Raw genomic sequence first — 17,016 nt, 5'->3', positions numbered from 1 at the left:
TTGCAAATTAGCTTTTGACTATATCTAATAAAGTGTGCAAGTTGATCCAAGGGCACTGTTGCTTTCGTCGCCTCAGTGAAACTTAACTTTTACCAAAATTTGATAGTTAAGAGTAAACTTGAACAAATCAATCATAGATGCAATTTGTAGGCATTTTTGCTAGGAGTGCACTCCAATTGCAGTTTCTAAGAGATAAATAAAGTTGATGTCTATCAGTAATCTAAAACATACCAAGGCACTTGTACTTTGCACATCATTAGCCTGCATGAAGCTACAAACGAAAAAAAAAAAGTGATAAGACGTTTATTGTTCAACAATAAACGAAACTGTATCATGTTGCTCAAGTCGCACATTCATATGGTCTAGGCATGATGGCGCCAAGATATCGCCTAGAAATTTTACACGTGTAAGACAGTTGATTGTGGGCTCAATCCCTACCACTGGTTAGAGTATGCAAGTACTCAACAGTGATTTGATATTCAGTTATCAATAAGTTGAACTTTACACCACTGTCCCCGAATCCAGATCTAACTGTTCTGTGAACCAGCCAGAGGTAAAATTTGGAGGTCTATAAATTGCCTATAAAGGAAACTGCAAAAGTTAGACGGCACAAACGAAGCCGATGGTAAAGCAATGTTAACAGGCAAAGATAACCATTTATTCTTAGTAACACAATGGTGCCACCACCCACTTTTTCTTTATGCGTAAAAAAGTGTTCATGGTAGCCAGACTGCAAATATTATGTTGTCAGTTCGTGAGGAATGTTAATTATCGTTAATAAGAACCTGTCAACAAATTCGTTAATAATGCCAACAACCGTAAGAAACGCAGGCAAGCGTTTGTGAATACTTCTGTTGACATGGACGGTACTAAACTGACCTTAGACACCATTATAAGCACATTTCTCAAGCTAATAAAATGAACAGCACAAGTTGTTCATTGTCATATACATATACATACATATACGTACATATAGGAGCAATCAATTTCCATGTACCTGTTATAGCTAGTGGAAATCAGTGGGTTGCAGCACACAAATTGCCGGTCACCCTCTTTCATGCATGTAAAATTTTTTTCTTTCTTGATCCATGCAAACTTGAAGTTCTTTGCATTTGCTGTTGCACATGTGGCCAAGAACAGTTTCCTGTACATCTTGGTCAAATTTTCTAAGAAAGACACAGTAGGTAATTCATGTCTCACTGACCATCTGCAGCTTTCCTCGAGCAACGACCCATCCGTCGCACAATGCGACATTAGTAAACCTGACAATGACTGTTGCTGGTCTATTACCAAAGAATGGCAGCCTGTGTGGTGCAAGCACCTTACTGCGGTCAAACAAGGTGACGCTGAGCTTTCTTGATCAGCATTAGCCGTAATGCCACCAACTATCTTTTCATTAGAATTTGCTGGCATACCATGTACTTCCAAGGCTTGACGAATTGCTGTATTGCCCAGAGTCCTTAATTTTGTCCTGCAACTTCATAATGGCTGACTGTTTGCTGGCCATAGGTGACTCTAGAACTGCTACTTGAGATGACAAGGACATCACATTGGCGTCGCCAGCTTGACAAAGAGCAAGCTTATTATAACAACCGGACACAAAATCAAATGACTGCATTGCTTCTACAGTTATTCACAGCATTTCTATTTCAGACTTTAAAGCTAACGGTTCGTCTGGCTTTGCGTGCACAAAAGAAATAGAAGCAAGCCGCTTATCAATTGAATCCGGTGCAGACAACCACCTGTTAAACACTGCAAACTGTATATGCGCATTTAGCAGAGAGCATGTTGCTGTTCGACTTGACTTGCAGCACCACTTCTCACATTTTTTTCACCCCCAACTCCCTCAACCCACTAAATGTTGTGTCGGTTATGCCAAAGCCTTTATGCCTCAGGTGACACCAACCAAAGCAATTCATACATACTGTAGGCTTATGCCTCAGGCGGGAAGGAAACAGACAGCTGACCCAAATTGATGCCAGAATAGAACTGCGAGTTCTGACTTCGCGTGCCACAACCAGGCACCGTCTTTATTTTCTTCTCATGCAGGCATGCGCTATCCGGGTTCTAGGCACCGCCCAAGGTGCCTAGAACTGGTCTTACGTTTGTCTTGGGTATGTCGGCGGGTTCGATGGGAATTTGGTGGTACACCTTAACCAGGTCCACTTTGCTAAAAATGGCGCGACCGTGGAGGCATGATGTAATGTCTTCGATGTGGGGCAGCGGATAGCTGTCGTTGAGAGTCTTGGCATTTAACCCTTGGTAGTCTCCACAAGGCCACCAATCACCGGGATCACACTTGGGCAATAGGTGCAGTGGAGAAGCCCACGCACTGGACGACAGGCGTATAGCCAAGCTGCAGCATGTGGTCGAACGCCCATTTGGCGATAGCCAGACAGTCCCCAAACAAGTGGTGTGGACGAAGGGCTGCTGGTGGACCATGGGTGACAAATGTTCTGTGTCACCGTATGTTTAGGTGGCTGAGTGAGGTTGCATAGCTTTGTTAACTCCGGAAAATTCACCAAGATCTTTTCGAACGGAGAGGAAAGTATCAGCACGCAGATGCCCATGGGAGCAAGGTCAGACAGTGCTCCAGATATGGAGAGACGAGTCGGACCGTCTGTGAGGCAACTGAAAGAACTTGTCCCCTACGGCCACCACTGGGATTCGAATCGAGACTGCATTAATGTTAATTTCACTGCAGTGCTACCCACTGCATTAGCTATTAGGCAGTTATTATTTTTTTTTATTCCTCAACAGTGGTATTTATTGTGCAAAGCCTCATGAACAGGCAGCTTCGACACTTATAATTACAGACACCATGATGCAACTATGCAATGAACACCTATGCAAACAAGTAACATTCACTCTCACAAGCTCTAAGCACTTAAGGGCCACCATAAAGCAACCTGTTTACATTTCGAGGGAGTTCTTCAAAAATACTTTTTTCACTAGAAAGTTGACAAGCACGAGCACTTCACTAAGATGGCCGAGACTAGTCTGGCCTAATGTCTCGTTCTCCATAATTTTTTTTTAATAGTCATTTCAAGAAAAGGCATTCTTGGAACAAATGATCTATTCTGCGTTCTGATCCTGCATTTGTGTTTTTTACAAGCTGTGCATTTACATAAGAAAAAACAACACAAGAAGTTGGTAACAGGTGCAACACAGTGGGGGGATTGATGCTAAAGTCCTTCAGAGTGCACTGAAGGATATTTCAAAACAGGACATCAGCTAGTCAAACAATGTTCATTTGTCTCCGGTAGATCACATAGTACATCCCCAGGCGTGGAGTGGCGCCTGACAGAGGCAAAATTGCCGAGAGCTGGCGGGGCTACACTAATCCAGGTACAACCAAAGTAGGAAGACCCACTAAGCTTCAACAAAAGACACTCCCTCACCAGAACAGGAATTGGCCTCCCTGGAGCAATATTCGGTCACTACCTTCCAAATGACTCATTCAATCAATGGCCCTCAGTCCCCAGCAGCTGCGGAGCACGTGACCAAGGTGGCAGCCAGACCTGCAATGCAGCAGAGGGTTCTAAGCATCTCTGGACCCGGACAGGCCACCAATGGAAACTGACCCTGGCAACCTTTCACACTCGAACTGTCTCTAGTGAAGCTAGCTTAGCAGGGCTCTTTGAGGACCTATCAGGCATTGTTTGGTATATCATTGGCCTTAGTGAGGTTAGAACTGGCGAGGCTCATGCAGTGCTGACTAACGGCCATGCCCTCTGCTATAGAGGTCTCCCAGATGAGAAGCAGTACAGAGTAGGATTCCTAATCCTTAAGGACATAGCGGGCAACATTGAGGAATTCTACACCACTAATGAGAGGGTAGCAGTAGTCATAATAAAACAGCAAGAGGTATAGAATAAAGGTAGTACAAGCCTATGCTCCAGCCTCCAGTCATGATGATGATGATGAAATAGGTGAGTTTTATGAAGATGTTGAATTAGCGATAAGTGCAAACTCTGTATATTATAGTAATGGACGACTTCAATGCGGTAGTGGGCAAAAAACAGGCTGGTGAACAAGCACTTGGCAACTACGGCATTCATTCTAGGAACACTAGAAGAGAAGTGCTTGTAGAATTTGTGGACAGCAATGAGCTTCTAATAACTTTCTTCGGGAAGCGAAGCAACACAAAGAGGACCTGGGAAAGCCCTAATGGTGAAACAAGAAATGAAATAGATTTCATACTTTCTGCAGATCCCAGAATAGTGCAGCATATAGAAGTGTTAGGTAAGGTAAAGTGCAGCGATAGTAGGTTCGTGAGGTCTAGGATTCACCTCAATTTGAAGAAAGAAAGAGTAAAATTGTTCAAGAAGAAACAGGCCAACCTAGACACAGTAAGGGTAAAAGCAGATCAATTCAGGCTGGTACTTACAAACAAATATGCAGCCTTAGGACAGAGAGATGAAGATAACATACAGGTAATGAATGAAACCATAACTAGGCTGGCTTCAGAAGCAGCAATTGAAGTGGGAGGTAAGGCACCAAGGCAACCAGTAGGTAAGTTCTCGTAAGTAACGAAGGACCTAATAAAGAAACTACAAAGAATGAAAGTGTCCAACTCAAAAGATCAGATAAAATTCACAGAACTGTCAAAACTAATCAACGAGAAAATAAGGGATATTCTAAATTATGTGAAAAAGACTAAGGAAGCAGTAAAAAATGGATGCAGCCCGAGAACAGTGAGGAAAAAACTGAACATCGGACAAACCAAGATGCATGCATTAAAAGATAGATGGTTATATCATCAGCAAAGTAAAAGCAGCGGAAGGATTCTATACTACCTGTACAGTACCCAAAACAGCCACAATACCTCTATTCAAAGAAGTAATGAACAGGTTACAGAAGCTCCTTCTTTAATTAGCGATGAAGTTAGAAGGGCTTTGCAAGACATGAAATGGGGAAAAGTGGCAGGAGAAGATGGCCTACCAGTCGATTTAATCAAAGATGGTGGAGTCATAATGCTTGAAAAACTAGGAGCCCTTTATACAAACTGCCTATTGGCTTCAAAGGTCCCATAGAACTGGAAGAATGCCAACGTTATACTAATAAAAAAAAAGAGACGTTAAAAAACTGAAAAATTATAGGCACATTAGCTTACTTCCAATATTATATGAAATATTCACCAAGATAATCTCCAACTGAATAAGAGCAACACTGGAATTCAGTCAACCTAGAGAACACCTTGGCTTCAGGAAGGGATACTCTACAATGGATCACATCCATGTCATCAATCAGGTAATCGGGAAATCTGCAGAGTACAATCAGCCTCTCTATATAGCTTTCGTAGATTACGAAAAGGCATTTGATTCAGTAGAGATCCCAGCAGTTTTAGAGGCATTACGTAATCAAGGAGTACAGGAGGCTTACGTAAATATCTTGGAAAATATCTACAGAGATTCTACAACTACCTTAATTCTCCACAAGAATACCTATAAAGAAAGGGCTCAGACGAGGAGACACAATCTCCCCAATGCTATTTACTGCACATTTGGAAGAAGTAATCAAGCTATTAAACTGGGAAGGCTTAAGAGTAAGGATCAACGGCAAATATCTCGGCAACTTTCGGTTTGCAGATGGCATTGTCCTGTTCAGCAACACTGGGGACGAATTTCAACAAATGATTGAGGACTTTAACAGAGAGAGTGTAAGAGTGGGGTTGAAAATTAATATGCAGAAGAAAGATAGTGATCAAGAGCCTGGCAAGGGAACAAGAGTTCAGGATCGCCAGTCAGCATCTAGAGTCTGTGAAGGAGTACATTTACAGAGGTCAATTACTGGTAGGGGACCCCGATCATGAGAAGAAAATTTACAGAAGAATAAAAATGGGTTGGAGCTAATACGGCAGACATCATCAGATCCTGACTAGAAGCTTACCGTTATCATTGAAAAGAAAGGTGTACAATCAGTGCATTCTAATGGTGCTAACATATGGGGCAGAAACATGGAGACTGTCAAAGAAGCTTGAGAAAAAGTTGAGGTCCCTGCAAAGAGTGATGGAACAAAGAATGTTAGGCACAATGTGAAGAGACGGGAAAAGAGCGGTGTGGATCAGAGAGCAAACGGGGACAGCCAATAGTCTAACTGACATTAAGAGGAAGAAAATGGAGCTGGGCAGGCCATGTAATGCGTATGTTAGATAACTGGTGGACCATTAGGGTTACCGACTGGGTGTCAAGAGAAGGGAAGTGCAGTTGAGGACAACAGAAGACTAGGTGGGGTGATGAAATTAGGAAATTCGCAGGTGCAAGTTGGAATCGGTTGGCACAGGATAGAGGCAATTGGAGATCGCAGGGAGAGGCCTTCGTCCTGCAGTGGACATAAAATAGGCTGACGATAATGAGATCACATAAACCGCAGTTAATTGAACAAACTAAAATACCATTCTTTACAACCACATTTTCACAGGCAAGTTTTCAGAAGTTCAAAATGCAGTTAATAAATGCCTTCTTTTATTAATTTCATTCTGCGCTATTACACAGTGACTGCACTGAATAATTACTCTAATGTTTTGCACTTCACACAGAGTCTGAGTGCAGTGGTGGTGATGGTGGTGGTAAACTTTATTGGAAAGGGGAAGAGGAAAGGGGGAGGTAGCTGAGGGATCGCGCTCAAGTAAGGCCCTGGGCCTGCTTGGCCTTCTCCGCCCAGTCCACCAGTTCAAGTTGCTGGTCAACATCCCCGGAAATGAGCCAGGCTATCCAGTCAGTTTCGTTGCTGACGGGGGCATGAGCCGAGTTCAGTGGCTCCTGTGCATTTATCTTGGAAACCAGAACATGCAATACTGTAGCGTATGGAAATTACATTGTGTGCACTGCATAAAAAATTGATTTTGACAGGACGACTGTATACTGCTGCGCACTTCTCTCCTGCGATACCCTTGAAAACAGTATCGGTGGCACAACAAAGGAAGGACGTGTACATGACAATGATGATGATGATCAACCTCAAGCAAGGCACATACCCACAATACAAGATACACCAACATTAACTGTACATTTGCGGATTATGGCCTTTCTGAAGGTGGTACTAAGGTGTCTGTGTTGCTGCAGGTTCTGCATTGCTTATGTACAGTTGCCACATTCACTAAGAAAGATAGTGTTTGCCGCCTTTATTTACTGTCTCCTGGAATACGGAGCCCAGTCATCTACTGAAGGTCGTGGACAGAATTTCTTGCTTTGTTTGCTGCACACTTCTTATACAAGATGGTGCTGTTGGATGCCTGGCTTTATGATAAAGGCAAGGTTTCCCAGCATTGTTGCATTTTCCAGTACATCTCAAGCCAGTACTGAAGTGTATGTCTTGCTTAGGTTGAGGTAGTACTCGTATATACTCTGCTTTGCTGCCACCAACTACATATATACAATTTATTGCTTTGATAGTGCCATTATGTGAACGTAGGCCTGTTATAAGCATGCACAGCATGGACATGTGGTGTGTCCTATATTTTCATATAGACTACAAGCTGCACATTCTACAGCACAACCTTCCTCCTGTCCTAAATAAATACAAACACTGTACACATTGAAACCTCAATTACGAACACTTGTGAAAATGCTGCAAGAGTTATTTGATATATGTGGCTTATATTTCTGTCTGTTTCTTGTGCTTTGGTTGAATGAATGAAAGTGCGTGCTATAGTGAACTCAAGTGTGCTCATTGCCAACAGCGTCTTCCTTCAGATGGCAGATACACAGTATGTAAATTGCTTTGGTTGGTATCACCTGGGGCATGAATGCTTTGGCATAACTTATGTAACATTTAGTGTTTTGAGGGGGTGAGGGGTGAAAAGATGTGAAAACGGTGCTGCAAGTCATGCCAAACAGCACCATGACTTCTGTAAGATGCGCATTTACAGCTTGCAGTGATGATGATGACGATGATGATGATATGTGGGGTTTTATGCAGCAAGGGCCACTCATGGCCAAAGAGCGCCAAGCAATGTTTTAATGGAGTCAGTGATGCAAATAATGATCAATGGCGTCGTGGTTAAAAATTAAATTATGGGGTTTTACGTGCCAAAACCACTTTCTGATTATGAGGCACGCCGTAGTGGAGGACTCCGGAAATTTCGACCACCTGGGGTTCTTTACCGTGCACCTAAATCTAAGTACACGGGTGTTTTTGCATTTCGCCCCCATCGAAATGCGGCCGCCGTGGCCGGGATTTGATCCCGCGACCTCGTGCTCAGCAGCCTAAGATCATAGGCACCGAGCAACCACGGCGGGTCGTCGTGGTTGGCTATAACTATGGAACCTGGCTGTATAGGGGCCTTAAAACAATAAATATATATATATATATATATACATATATATATATATATATATATATATATATATATATATATATATATATATATATATATATATATATATATATATATTAAAATTGTCACAATGACTTTTCAGATGTACTATGAATTTAAAAGATATGTTCTGATGGAAGGAGGGAATAAAATATGTAAATGCCAATAGCACTATTGCCTCAAGAGGCCCTTAAATGCAAGGGCCTGTAGGCACGTGCTCTATAAAATGCGACTATCACAGCAGCAGCGTCTAGTAAGATGCTGTGCTACGAATCTCTTCGGCCTATAACTTGCAATGAATTAACATCTTGCAGAAAGTTAAAAACTGACTTTCTGTGAAAAAATGGCTCAGCACCAAGCAACATTGCTGGATGAAAACGTAGGCTAAAGGGAAGTGTTTTTTCCTTTCAGTTTCCATTTTTCTACACTCCAGCAAGACATGGAGGACGATTAGTATCTGACCACATCTACAGCATATGAGAGGTTCGCTACCGGTCAAGAGATAAGAACGCGTGCCATACGTATGACCTATCCTGAGGCGGCAGAAAATGACATCGATTCGCCTTATTTTCGTTATCGGTGGCAAATTTCCTAATTGTGGCTCGATCAAATAGAGTTTATTCGAGGTTTCGGTGTCCCACTTGTGTTGCCAATGCCTTCGAAGTTTTTTGCGCAAAAAAGGCTTTAAGTCTGAGGCAGGGATACCTACGGAACAGTTGCCAGCTTTTGTTGCAATGGATGTGGCAATTTCATCTGCAAGCATGTTGCCTCTGTGCCCAGGTACCCAACATACTATGAAGTGCTGATTAGATGTATATGCTGTGCACAGGAGTGAATATAGCTCATTGAGTACAGGATTGCGTTTCTGGAGTGACATTAGAGATTTTACGACACTAAGGGAGTCTGTGAATATAATGACCTTTTGCAATTTCATTTTTTTGATATGTTTAACAGCTGTCAGTACAGCATATGCCTCAGCAGTGAATATGCTTGTTTCCGGGTGCAGGACGTCAGATTCTGAAAATGATGGGCCGACAGCTGCATATAAAATGCCGGCATGCGACTTTGAGGCATCTGTGTAAAATTCTTGGCCAGAGTACTTCGACTGAAGTTCAAGAAAGTGCATTTCAATGTGTACCTGGGGAGCGTTCTTTGTTATTTCAACAAACGAAGTATCACACTCAATGAGCTGCCATTGCCACGGCGGACATGGCATGACAGGAGCCATAAGGGGATTTTCAAAAAGTGGAACATCCATTTCTTGACTGAGTTTCCGTACATGCAGTGAGAAGGGTTCTCTAACTGCCAGTCGATTATTAAAGTTGCAGATGTCATGTTGTTTACACCTGGGTAAGAGGGATGTTCACGGTTTGCATTTACCTTCAGAAAATACATCAAACTTGAGTACGACCTCTGAAGATGAAGCGACCAGTCATTAGCTTCAACGTAAAGACTCTCCACAGGACTTGTCCTGAAGGCACCGGTCGCCAGGCGGATACCTTGGTAATGGACAGGATCTAGCATCTTCAATGCACTAGGGCTAGCCGAATGATAAACTATTGCCCCATAATCTAAGCGTGTTCGAATGAGGCTCTTGTAAAGGTTTATGATGCATTTCTTATCACTACCCCACGTTGTGTGTGACAAAATTTTTAGAATGTTCATGGGTTTTAGGCATTTGTTTCTGAGGTACTTCAGGTGTGAAATAAAGGTTAATTTCATGTCTAAAATAACGCCTAAAAATTTGTGTTCTGTGCTCACAGGTATGTGCTGTCCCTGAAGTTCAACTTCAGGATTTGCTATGAGACCTCTTTTTTGAGTGAAAAGAAGACAGGTACTCTTGGTGACATTGAGCGTAAAGCCATTTTCATCAGCCCACTTAGACACCTTGTTTAAACAAAGCTGTACTTGTCGCTCGCAGATAGCGAGATTACATGACTTAAATCCAATTTGAACGTCATCAACATATACTGAATAAAATATACTATGCGGTATTGATGAGCGCAAGGAATTCATTTTTATGATAAAAAGTGTGCAGCTAAGCACGCCACCCTGCGGTACCCCAGTTTCCTGTAGAAATGGTCTCGAGAGAACATTACCAATTCTGACACGGAGTGTGCGATTTGATAAATAGTTTTCGATTACATTAAGCATTTTTCCGCGGATGCCCAATTCTGATAAGTCACGTAGAATTCCATACCGCCACGTGGTGTCGTAAGCCTTTTCCATGTCTAAGAATACAGAAAGAAAGAACTGTTTGTGTATGAAAGTGTCGCGAATATATTATTCGATGCGAACGAGGTGGTCTGTAGTCGATCGGCCTTCTCTAAAACCACACTGATATGGGTCAAGGAGCTTGTTTGATTCAAGGAAGTGTAAGAGCCTACCATTAATAATTCTTTCAAAGAGTTTACATAGACAACTTGTGAGTGCTATGGGCTGGTAGCTTGCCACAGAGGACGGATCTTTACGTTGTTTCAAGACAGGGACTACAATCGCCTCTTTTCATGCCAACGGAATGTCTCCTGTTTCCCAGATAGTGTTGAAAATAGACAATAGAGCCATCTGCATGTCAGGGTGAAGATGTTTTATCATTATGTACATGACTCTGTCGGCTCCTGGTGCCGATTTCGTGCAGCCGTTCAAGGAAGCTCTGAACTCAGCAATGCTAAAAGGATGATTGTGTGGTTCACTTCCGCTAGCCTTACGGTTCAGTGCCTTACTTTCAGCTATCTGTTTGTGTTGCTGGAATGACTGCGAGTAGTTCGCAGAGCTAGAAACTCGCTCGAAGTGTTCTCCCAGAGTGTTCGCCTGATCTTGAAGGCTGTGGCCTTTATCATCAACCAAAGGCATGTTGTAGGTTTGTCAAGTAATTAATTTTCTTAGCCTGTTCCAGACTTTTGCTTCTTGTGTATAGGAATTTATGCTTGTGACATATTTTTCCCAACTTTCTCTTTTAGCGATACGACGTGTTCGTCTGCCTTTGGATTTCACGTGCTTAAAGTTGATGAGGTTTTCTGCCGTTGGAGATTGACATAGTAAACGCCAGGCTTTGTTTTGCTCCTTACGCGCATTCTTGCATTGCTCATTCCACCACAGCACTCGCCTCTTTTTTGTAGTCCCCTTCGTTTGTGGAATGCACTCTATTGCAGCGTCAATTATAAAAGCGGTAAAATAAGCAATAGCATCGTTCACACTAATATCTGCATTTCGCTGCATCTGGGTGATTTCCTCAAATTTTTTCCAATCTGCGCATGCAACCTTTCATTGAGGGGGGTGTGGTAGGAATTCATTTTGTTCAAAAGTTTTGAGGCAGATGGGAAAATGATCACTCCCATATGGGTTTTTGACTACCTCCCATTCTAGGCATGGTACAAGTGTAGCCGAGCAGATAGCTAAATCTATCGCAGAGTAAGTGTCATGTGCTGTGCTATAGAATGTCGGCTCCTTTTTATTTAATATGCATGCACCTGAAGAAACAAGAAAATTTTCTATTAAGCGGCCTTTGACATCGCATCGGGAGTCTCCAACGAGTACGTAGGGCTCAGGCAGCTCATCGATTAGACTAAGAAATTCTGTTCTTTGGAGACGATAGTGGGGTGGTATGTACACAGAAGAGACTGTAATGAGTTTACCTAACAGTAAGGCTCGAACCGCAACTGCCTCAAGAGGCATTCGGAGTTCCAAGGCCTGACATGCTACACGCTTATCAACTATAATCGCGACACCACCGGATGAAGCGAAAGCATCATCACGGTCTCTGCGAAAAATGTTAAATTGTGGTAGAAAGCCTGTCTGTGTAAGTTTTAAATTCGTCTCTTGTACACACAGCACCTTTGGATTATATTTACTCAAGAGTTCCTTGACATCATCGAGGTTATGTAGGAGACCCCTGACGTTTCATTGTAATATTTGTGTCTCCATAGTTAATAGTGTGTGTGTGTGTGTGTGTGCTGTGTGTTTAGAGAGGAAAATTGATTTGGATTACAGAGCCTTCCTAGGCCCCGTAATGCAGAGTTTGTCTTTCTTGCCGCAGTCCTGAGACTGGCGGCGGTCCTTGGGCGCTGGCTGCGCCGTCTGGCTTGAAGTAGTGTCCAATGCCTCTTGAGAGGCATTGGACGTCCGCTCTTGTGAGCGGCGCCTTTGTCGTGAAGGCTTCACCTGAGCAGATGAGACCTTCGTGCCTACCAACCCTGAGGTCGATGGGCCCTCTTTCTGTGACGGCGAGGCAGCGCTGGCTGCTATCGCCGAGGGGGCTGGTGGCACAACCTCCTCGGCCACACTCTTTGTGGGCCGGGCAGATGCCGGAGTCTGCTGCGGCGCTGCCCCATTACGCGCCGCACCAACATAGCCTGCGGTATGAATAAATGAAACACGTTTCCGTGCTTCTTGAAACGATATATTCTCTTTAACTTTTAGTGTAATAATATCCTTTTCTTTTTCCACGTCGGACATGATTGGGAATATGTGGCGTGATCACCGTCGCAGTTCACACAGTGGAGTGCACCAGTGCAGTTGTAGGAAGCGTGTCCTTGACCACATTTTGCGCAAGTGAGACGGCCTCGGCAGCTTTGTGAGCCATGGCCAAATCTCTATGACATTTGAAACATCTACGTGGATTTGGAATGTATGGTCTTACTCGTGTTTTTGGGTATCCTGTATCGAGAGATTCTGGCAGAACACTTGTAGCAAACGTGAGAATGAGATGTTTTGTAGGAATTTCTTTGTCGCGCTTGATCGTTATTTTTTGTACTTTGACAACTTCTTGTTCCTTCCATTCTTCGAGTAGTTCTTCTTCACTCAGGTTCAAAAGATCGGCGTCTGATACCACACCTCTGGATGTGTTCATAGAGCGATGTGGCGTCACTGTGACTTCGACATGAAATCTTTTCATGTTGGAGCTGGTCACGTACTTCAAGCAGTAGGTCGCCGCTAGCCATTTTTGTGATTTTGTATCCAGGACCTAGAACGTCAGTGAGAGCTTTCGCAACGGTGAATGGTGAAAGGATTGTTACTGTCTTATCGGGGCACTGACTATGTATGACGTGGTAGCGCGGGAAGGATTCCTTGCGTTGGGCAAAAAATTGAAAAGTTCCTTCGGTGCGCCCTTTTTCCGAAAGAGGGCGATCAGGAATTTGGGGAAAGGTGCTTAAAGCCATCAATAACTTATAACATTTCGGCAGCTATGCCAGCCACCCACCACCGAGCCCAACAAGGGGACGCTGCGAGACCCGAAGGAAACACAGATGCCAGCTGTACATAGCTACTATAACCCAATATAATAGATCCAAGGTTGGATGAACTACACCAGGTTAACCCTTGCTGCCTGGAGAATTGGAAGTAAACGAAGTGAGAAGAAGACAGGACAGGTGGAAAGTGAGAGAGAAAGACGAAGGTTTAAGAGAGAGAGAGACAGGAAAAGGCAACTACCGATTTCCCCCGGTTGGGTCAGTCCGGAGGTGCCTCTACGTGAAGCCGAGGCCAAAGAGGTGTGTTGCCTCCGCCGAGGGGCCGTAAAGGTCCAAACGCCCAGCATCAGCTCAACCCCCAGGATCCCCTTTTCCCCGGACACGGCTAAGCCGCGCACAGTTAGACCCGGGAGGGGCCAACCCTCGTATGCTCGGGTACGTGGTGTCGCAACACACCAAACGCCTGCTGACGCAGACGCCCCTGCGGGGATTGCAGTGATTAACAAGCGGTTATCTGCAGTGGATCCAATCGATAAGCGGCTTGCTTCTATTTCCCTTGTACATGCAAAGCCAGATGAACCGTTGGCTTTAAAGTCTGAAATAGAAATGCTGTGAATAACTGAAGAAGTAGTGCAGTCAACTGATTTCATGTCTGGATGTTATGATGAACTTGCTCTCTGTGAAGCTTCCGACGCCAAGGTGACATCCTTTTCATCTCAGGCAGCAATTCTAGAGTCAACTCTGTCCAGCAAACAGTCGGTCATTATGAAGTTGCGGGACAAAATTAATGACACCGGGCAACACAGCAATTCGTCAAGCCTTGGAAATACACGGTATGCCTGCAAATCCTAATGAAAATCTAGTTGGTGGCATTACGGCTAATGCTGATTAAGAAAGCTCAGCGTTACCTTGTCTGACCCTAGTCAGGTGCTTGCGCCACATAGGCTGCCATTCCTTGGTAATAGACCAGCAACAGTCATTGTCAGGTTTACTACTGCCACATTGTGCGACGGATGGCTCGTTGCTCGAGGAAAGCTGCAGATGAATTAGCTACTGCGTTTTTCTTAGAAAATTTGACCAAGATGTACAGGAAACTGTTCTTGGCCACATGTGCAACAGCAAATGCAAAGAACTTCAAGTTTGCATGGATCAAGAAAGAAAAAATTTTTACATTCATGAAAGAGGGTGACCGGCAATTTGTGTGCTGCAACCCACTGATTTCCATTAGCTATAACAGGTACATAGAAATTGATTGCTCCTATATGTATTTTCTGATGACAATGAACAACTTGTGCTGTTTATTTTATTAGCTTGAGAAATGTGCTTATAATGGGGAGCCTAAGGTCAGTTTAGTACCATCCATGTCAACAGAAGTATTCACAAACGCTTGCCTGGGTTTCTTACGGTTGTTGGCATTATTAACGAATTTGTTGACAGGTTCTTATTAACGATAATTAACATTCCTCACGAACTGACAACATAATATTTGCAGTCTGGCTACCATGAACACTTTTTTACGCATAAAGAAAAAGTGGGTGGTGGCACCATTGTGTTACTAAGAATAAATGGTTATCTTTGCCTGTTAACATTGCTTTACCATCGTCTTCGTATGTGCCGTCTAACTTTTGCAGTTTCCTTCATAGGCAATTTATAGACCTCCAAATTTTACCTCTGACTGGTTCACAGAACAATTAGATCTGGATTCGGTGACTGCGATGTAAACATAAACTTACTAATAACTGAATATCAAATCACAGTCAAATACTTGCATACTCTAGCCAGTGGTTGGGATTGAGCCCACAACTGTCTTACACATGTAAAATTTCTAGGCGATATCTTGGTGCCCTCATGCCGAGACCATATGAATGTGTGACCTCAGCAACACGACACAGTTTCGTTTATTGTTGAACAAGAAACGTCTGATCACCTTTTTTTTCGTTTGTCGTTTCGTGCAGGCTAATGATGTGCAAAGTACAAGTGCCCTGGTACGTTTTAGATTACTGATAGATATCAGCTTTATTTATCTCTTAGAAACTACAATTCGAGTTTCATTTGTTCATTGTTCAATGATTCATTTGTTATATAAATACCTTTGTTATATACAATATTCATCACAGCAGAATCTCGATAATTCGAGCTCCAAGAGGACCGTAAGTTTATTCGAATAAAACGAAGTTTGAAGGGAGAGCCCCTTTAAATACAGTACCCGATCAATCCTGCTGTACAGCTTGCAAAACTGAAACCGTCACTGGGATCACATTTAAAAAGCCTGATCTCTCCTCCATCAGCGCATGACAACATATGGAGGCTTCCAGCCGTCGTCGGCAAGCGACATCTGACCACCCCGTGGATATCGCCCAGCGAGCTGTTGAACTGGAGAGGGTCCAGAATGCAACGGGCATCACACTGTCGAAATCAATGTAGCGACTGCATTCGTGCCCTGTCCGTTTGTGCTTCGCCGCTGTGCATTTTCGCGGCGTCTCTTTGCATGTCTAGCATTTGTGCTTTCCCTGTGGCACAACAGCCATTGCACTGTCGAACGATGCGTGTCTACCCAGGCCTTATCACAATCATATCTAGCCACCGACCTAGACACAGCCGTCATACCTGGCTTAACAATAATTGTATAGCTAAGTATATTAATTACAGCTAAATCAAACGTTAAACAAGTGAAACCAAGACTTAATCAGGCTAAACCAAGCTTCTGCTTTGCATATCCGGGGTTAGCTCAGCTAAGCTGCAGCCAACTTTTTTCTAATAACCGCTGCGTCGTTTTTGAGAGTTCAAATTTGCGGGAGCTTTTTGCATGGGTCCCGACATAGGGCTTCGTAGGGGCCAGCAAAGCAGTTCGAATTATCGGCATTTCACTGCGCAAGTGTACATGCTCACATCATCTAAACAAATTGCGATTGGTTCTCTGCAAAAGAAGCACAGGTGTGATCCTTTGATGGGCCAGCAAAGGTTCTCATGTCAATTTTCACTTCATATTACCATTGGTATAGTGCAACGAGGGTAATATACAACCATACGATTTGTGTAACCACATGGGGTCAGAAAACTGCTTCGCTGGCTGTAGGTCAGCTTAAGAACTGGCCAAAGCGCGCACATAGGTCTGGAATGTGTTGCTTCAAATTGCTCTTGCCAAGTATGTGACATTTTTGCTACCAGAATTACATATTTTTTAGCTGTAAGTGAACGAAATTGCCCTTCGCTGTCATGTTGCTACAGATCTTGAATTTTTGGTTCTGTTCTAATGGTGCAAAACTCATTGAAATAAAGCATGGCCAAATAAATTTTCAATTTACTTTGTTATATCTGTTTGTAACATCAAGGTTTCGCTGTGGTAGTGCTCACATTAGGTGAATCTTCAGTGCAGCAAGCAAAATGTCAGCACTTGCTTGTCATTGGCAACAGGCTGTTTTAGGTTTTGTGCACCCACGGTGGAGGACGGAAGCCGCCAGGCATACAAAACGTGAGAAAGTATATAAAAGAATGCAAAAGGAACAC

General features: G+C 43.4%; 1 protein-coding gene across 3 annotated transcripts in view; it reads right to left on the bottom strand.

Annotated features, from left to right (window-relative positions):
• Positions 1-287: 287 nt before the first annotated feature.
• The window catches only part of LOC142560536 (uncharacterized), a 36,820-nt gene continuing 20,091 nt past the window's right edge, over positions 288-17,016 (bottom strand). Inside the window, exons 7-8 of one of the 3 annotated variants that reach the window (XR_012823390.1) lie at positions 3,402-3,521; positions 288-2,430 (exon numbers count right to left, since the gene is read on the bottom strand). Coding sequence is in view for 1 of the 3 variants with exons in the window: in XM_075672713.1 (XP_075528828.1) it covers positions 3,465-3,521 (57 nt within the window). In the remaining 2 variants the exon portion in view is untranslated. Of the gene's footprint in view, positions 3,522-17,016 lie in introns of all 3 variants that reach the window. The other 2 variants (XR_012823389.1, XM_075672713.1) reach the window with 2 other exon arrangements.

Source organism: Dermacentor variabilis, chromosome 10, assembly GCF_050947875.1.
Source record: "Dermacentor variabilis isolate Ectoservices chromosome 10, ASM5094787v1, whole genome shotgun sequence".
NCBI lineage: Eukaryota > Metazoa > Arthropoda > Arachnida > Ixodida > Ixodidae > Dermacentor > Dermacentor variabilis.
The sequence above is the reverse complement of the archived record's forward strand: the minus strand, read 5'-3'. Positions and strand labels throughout refer to the sequence as shown.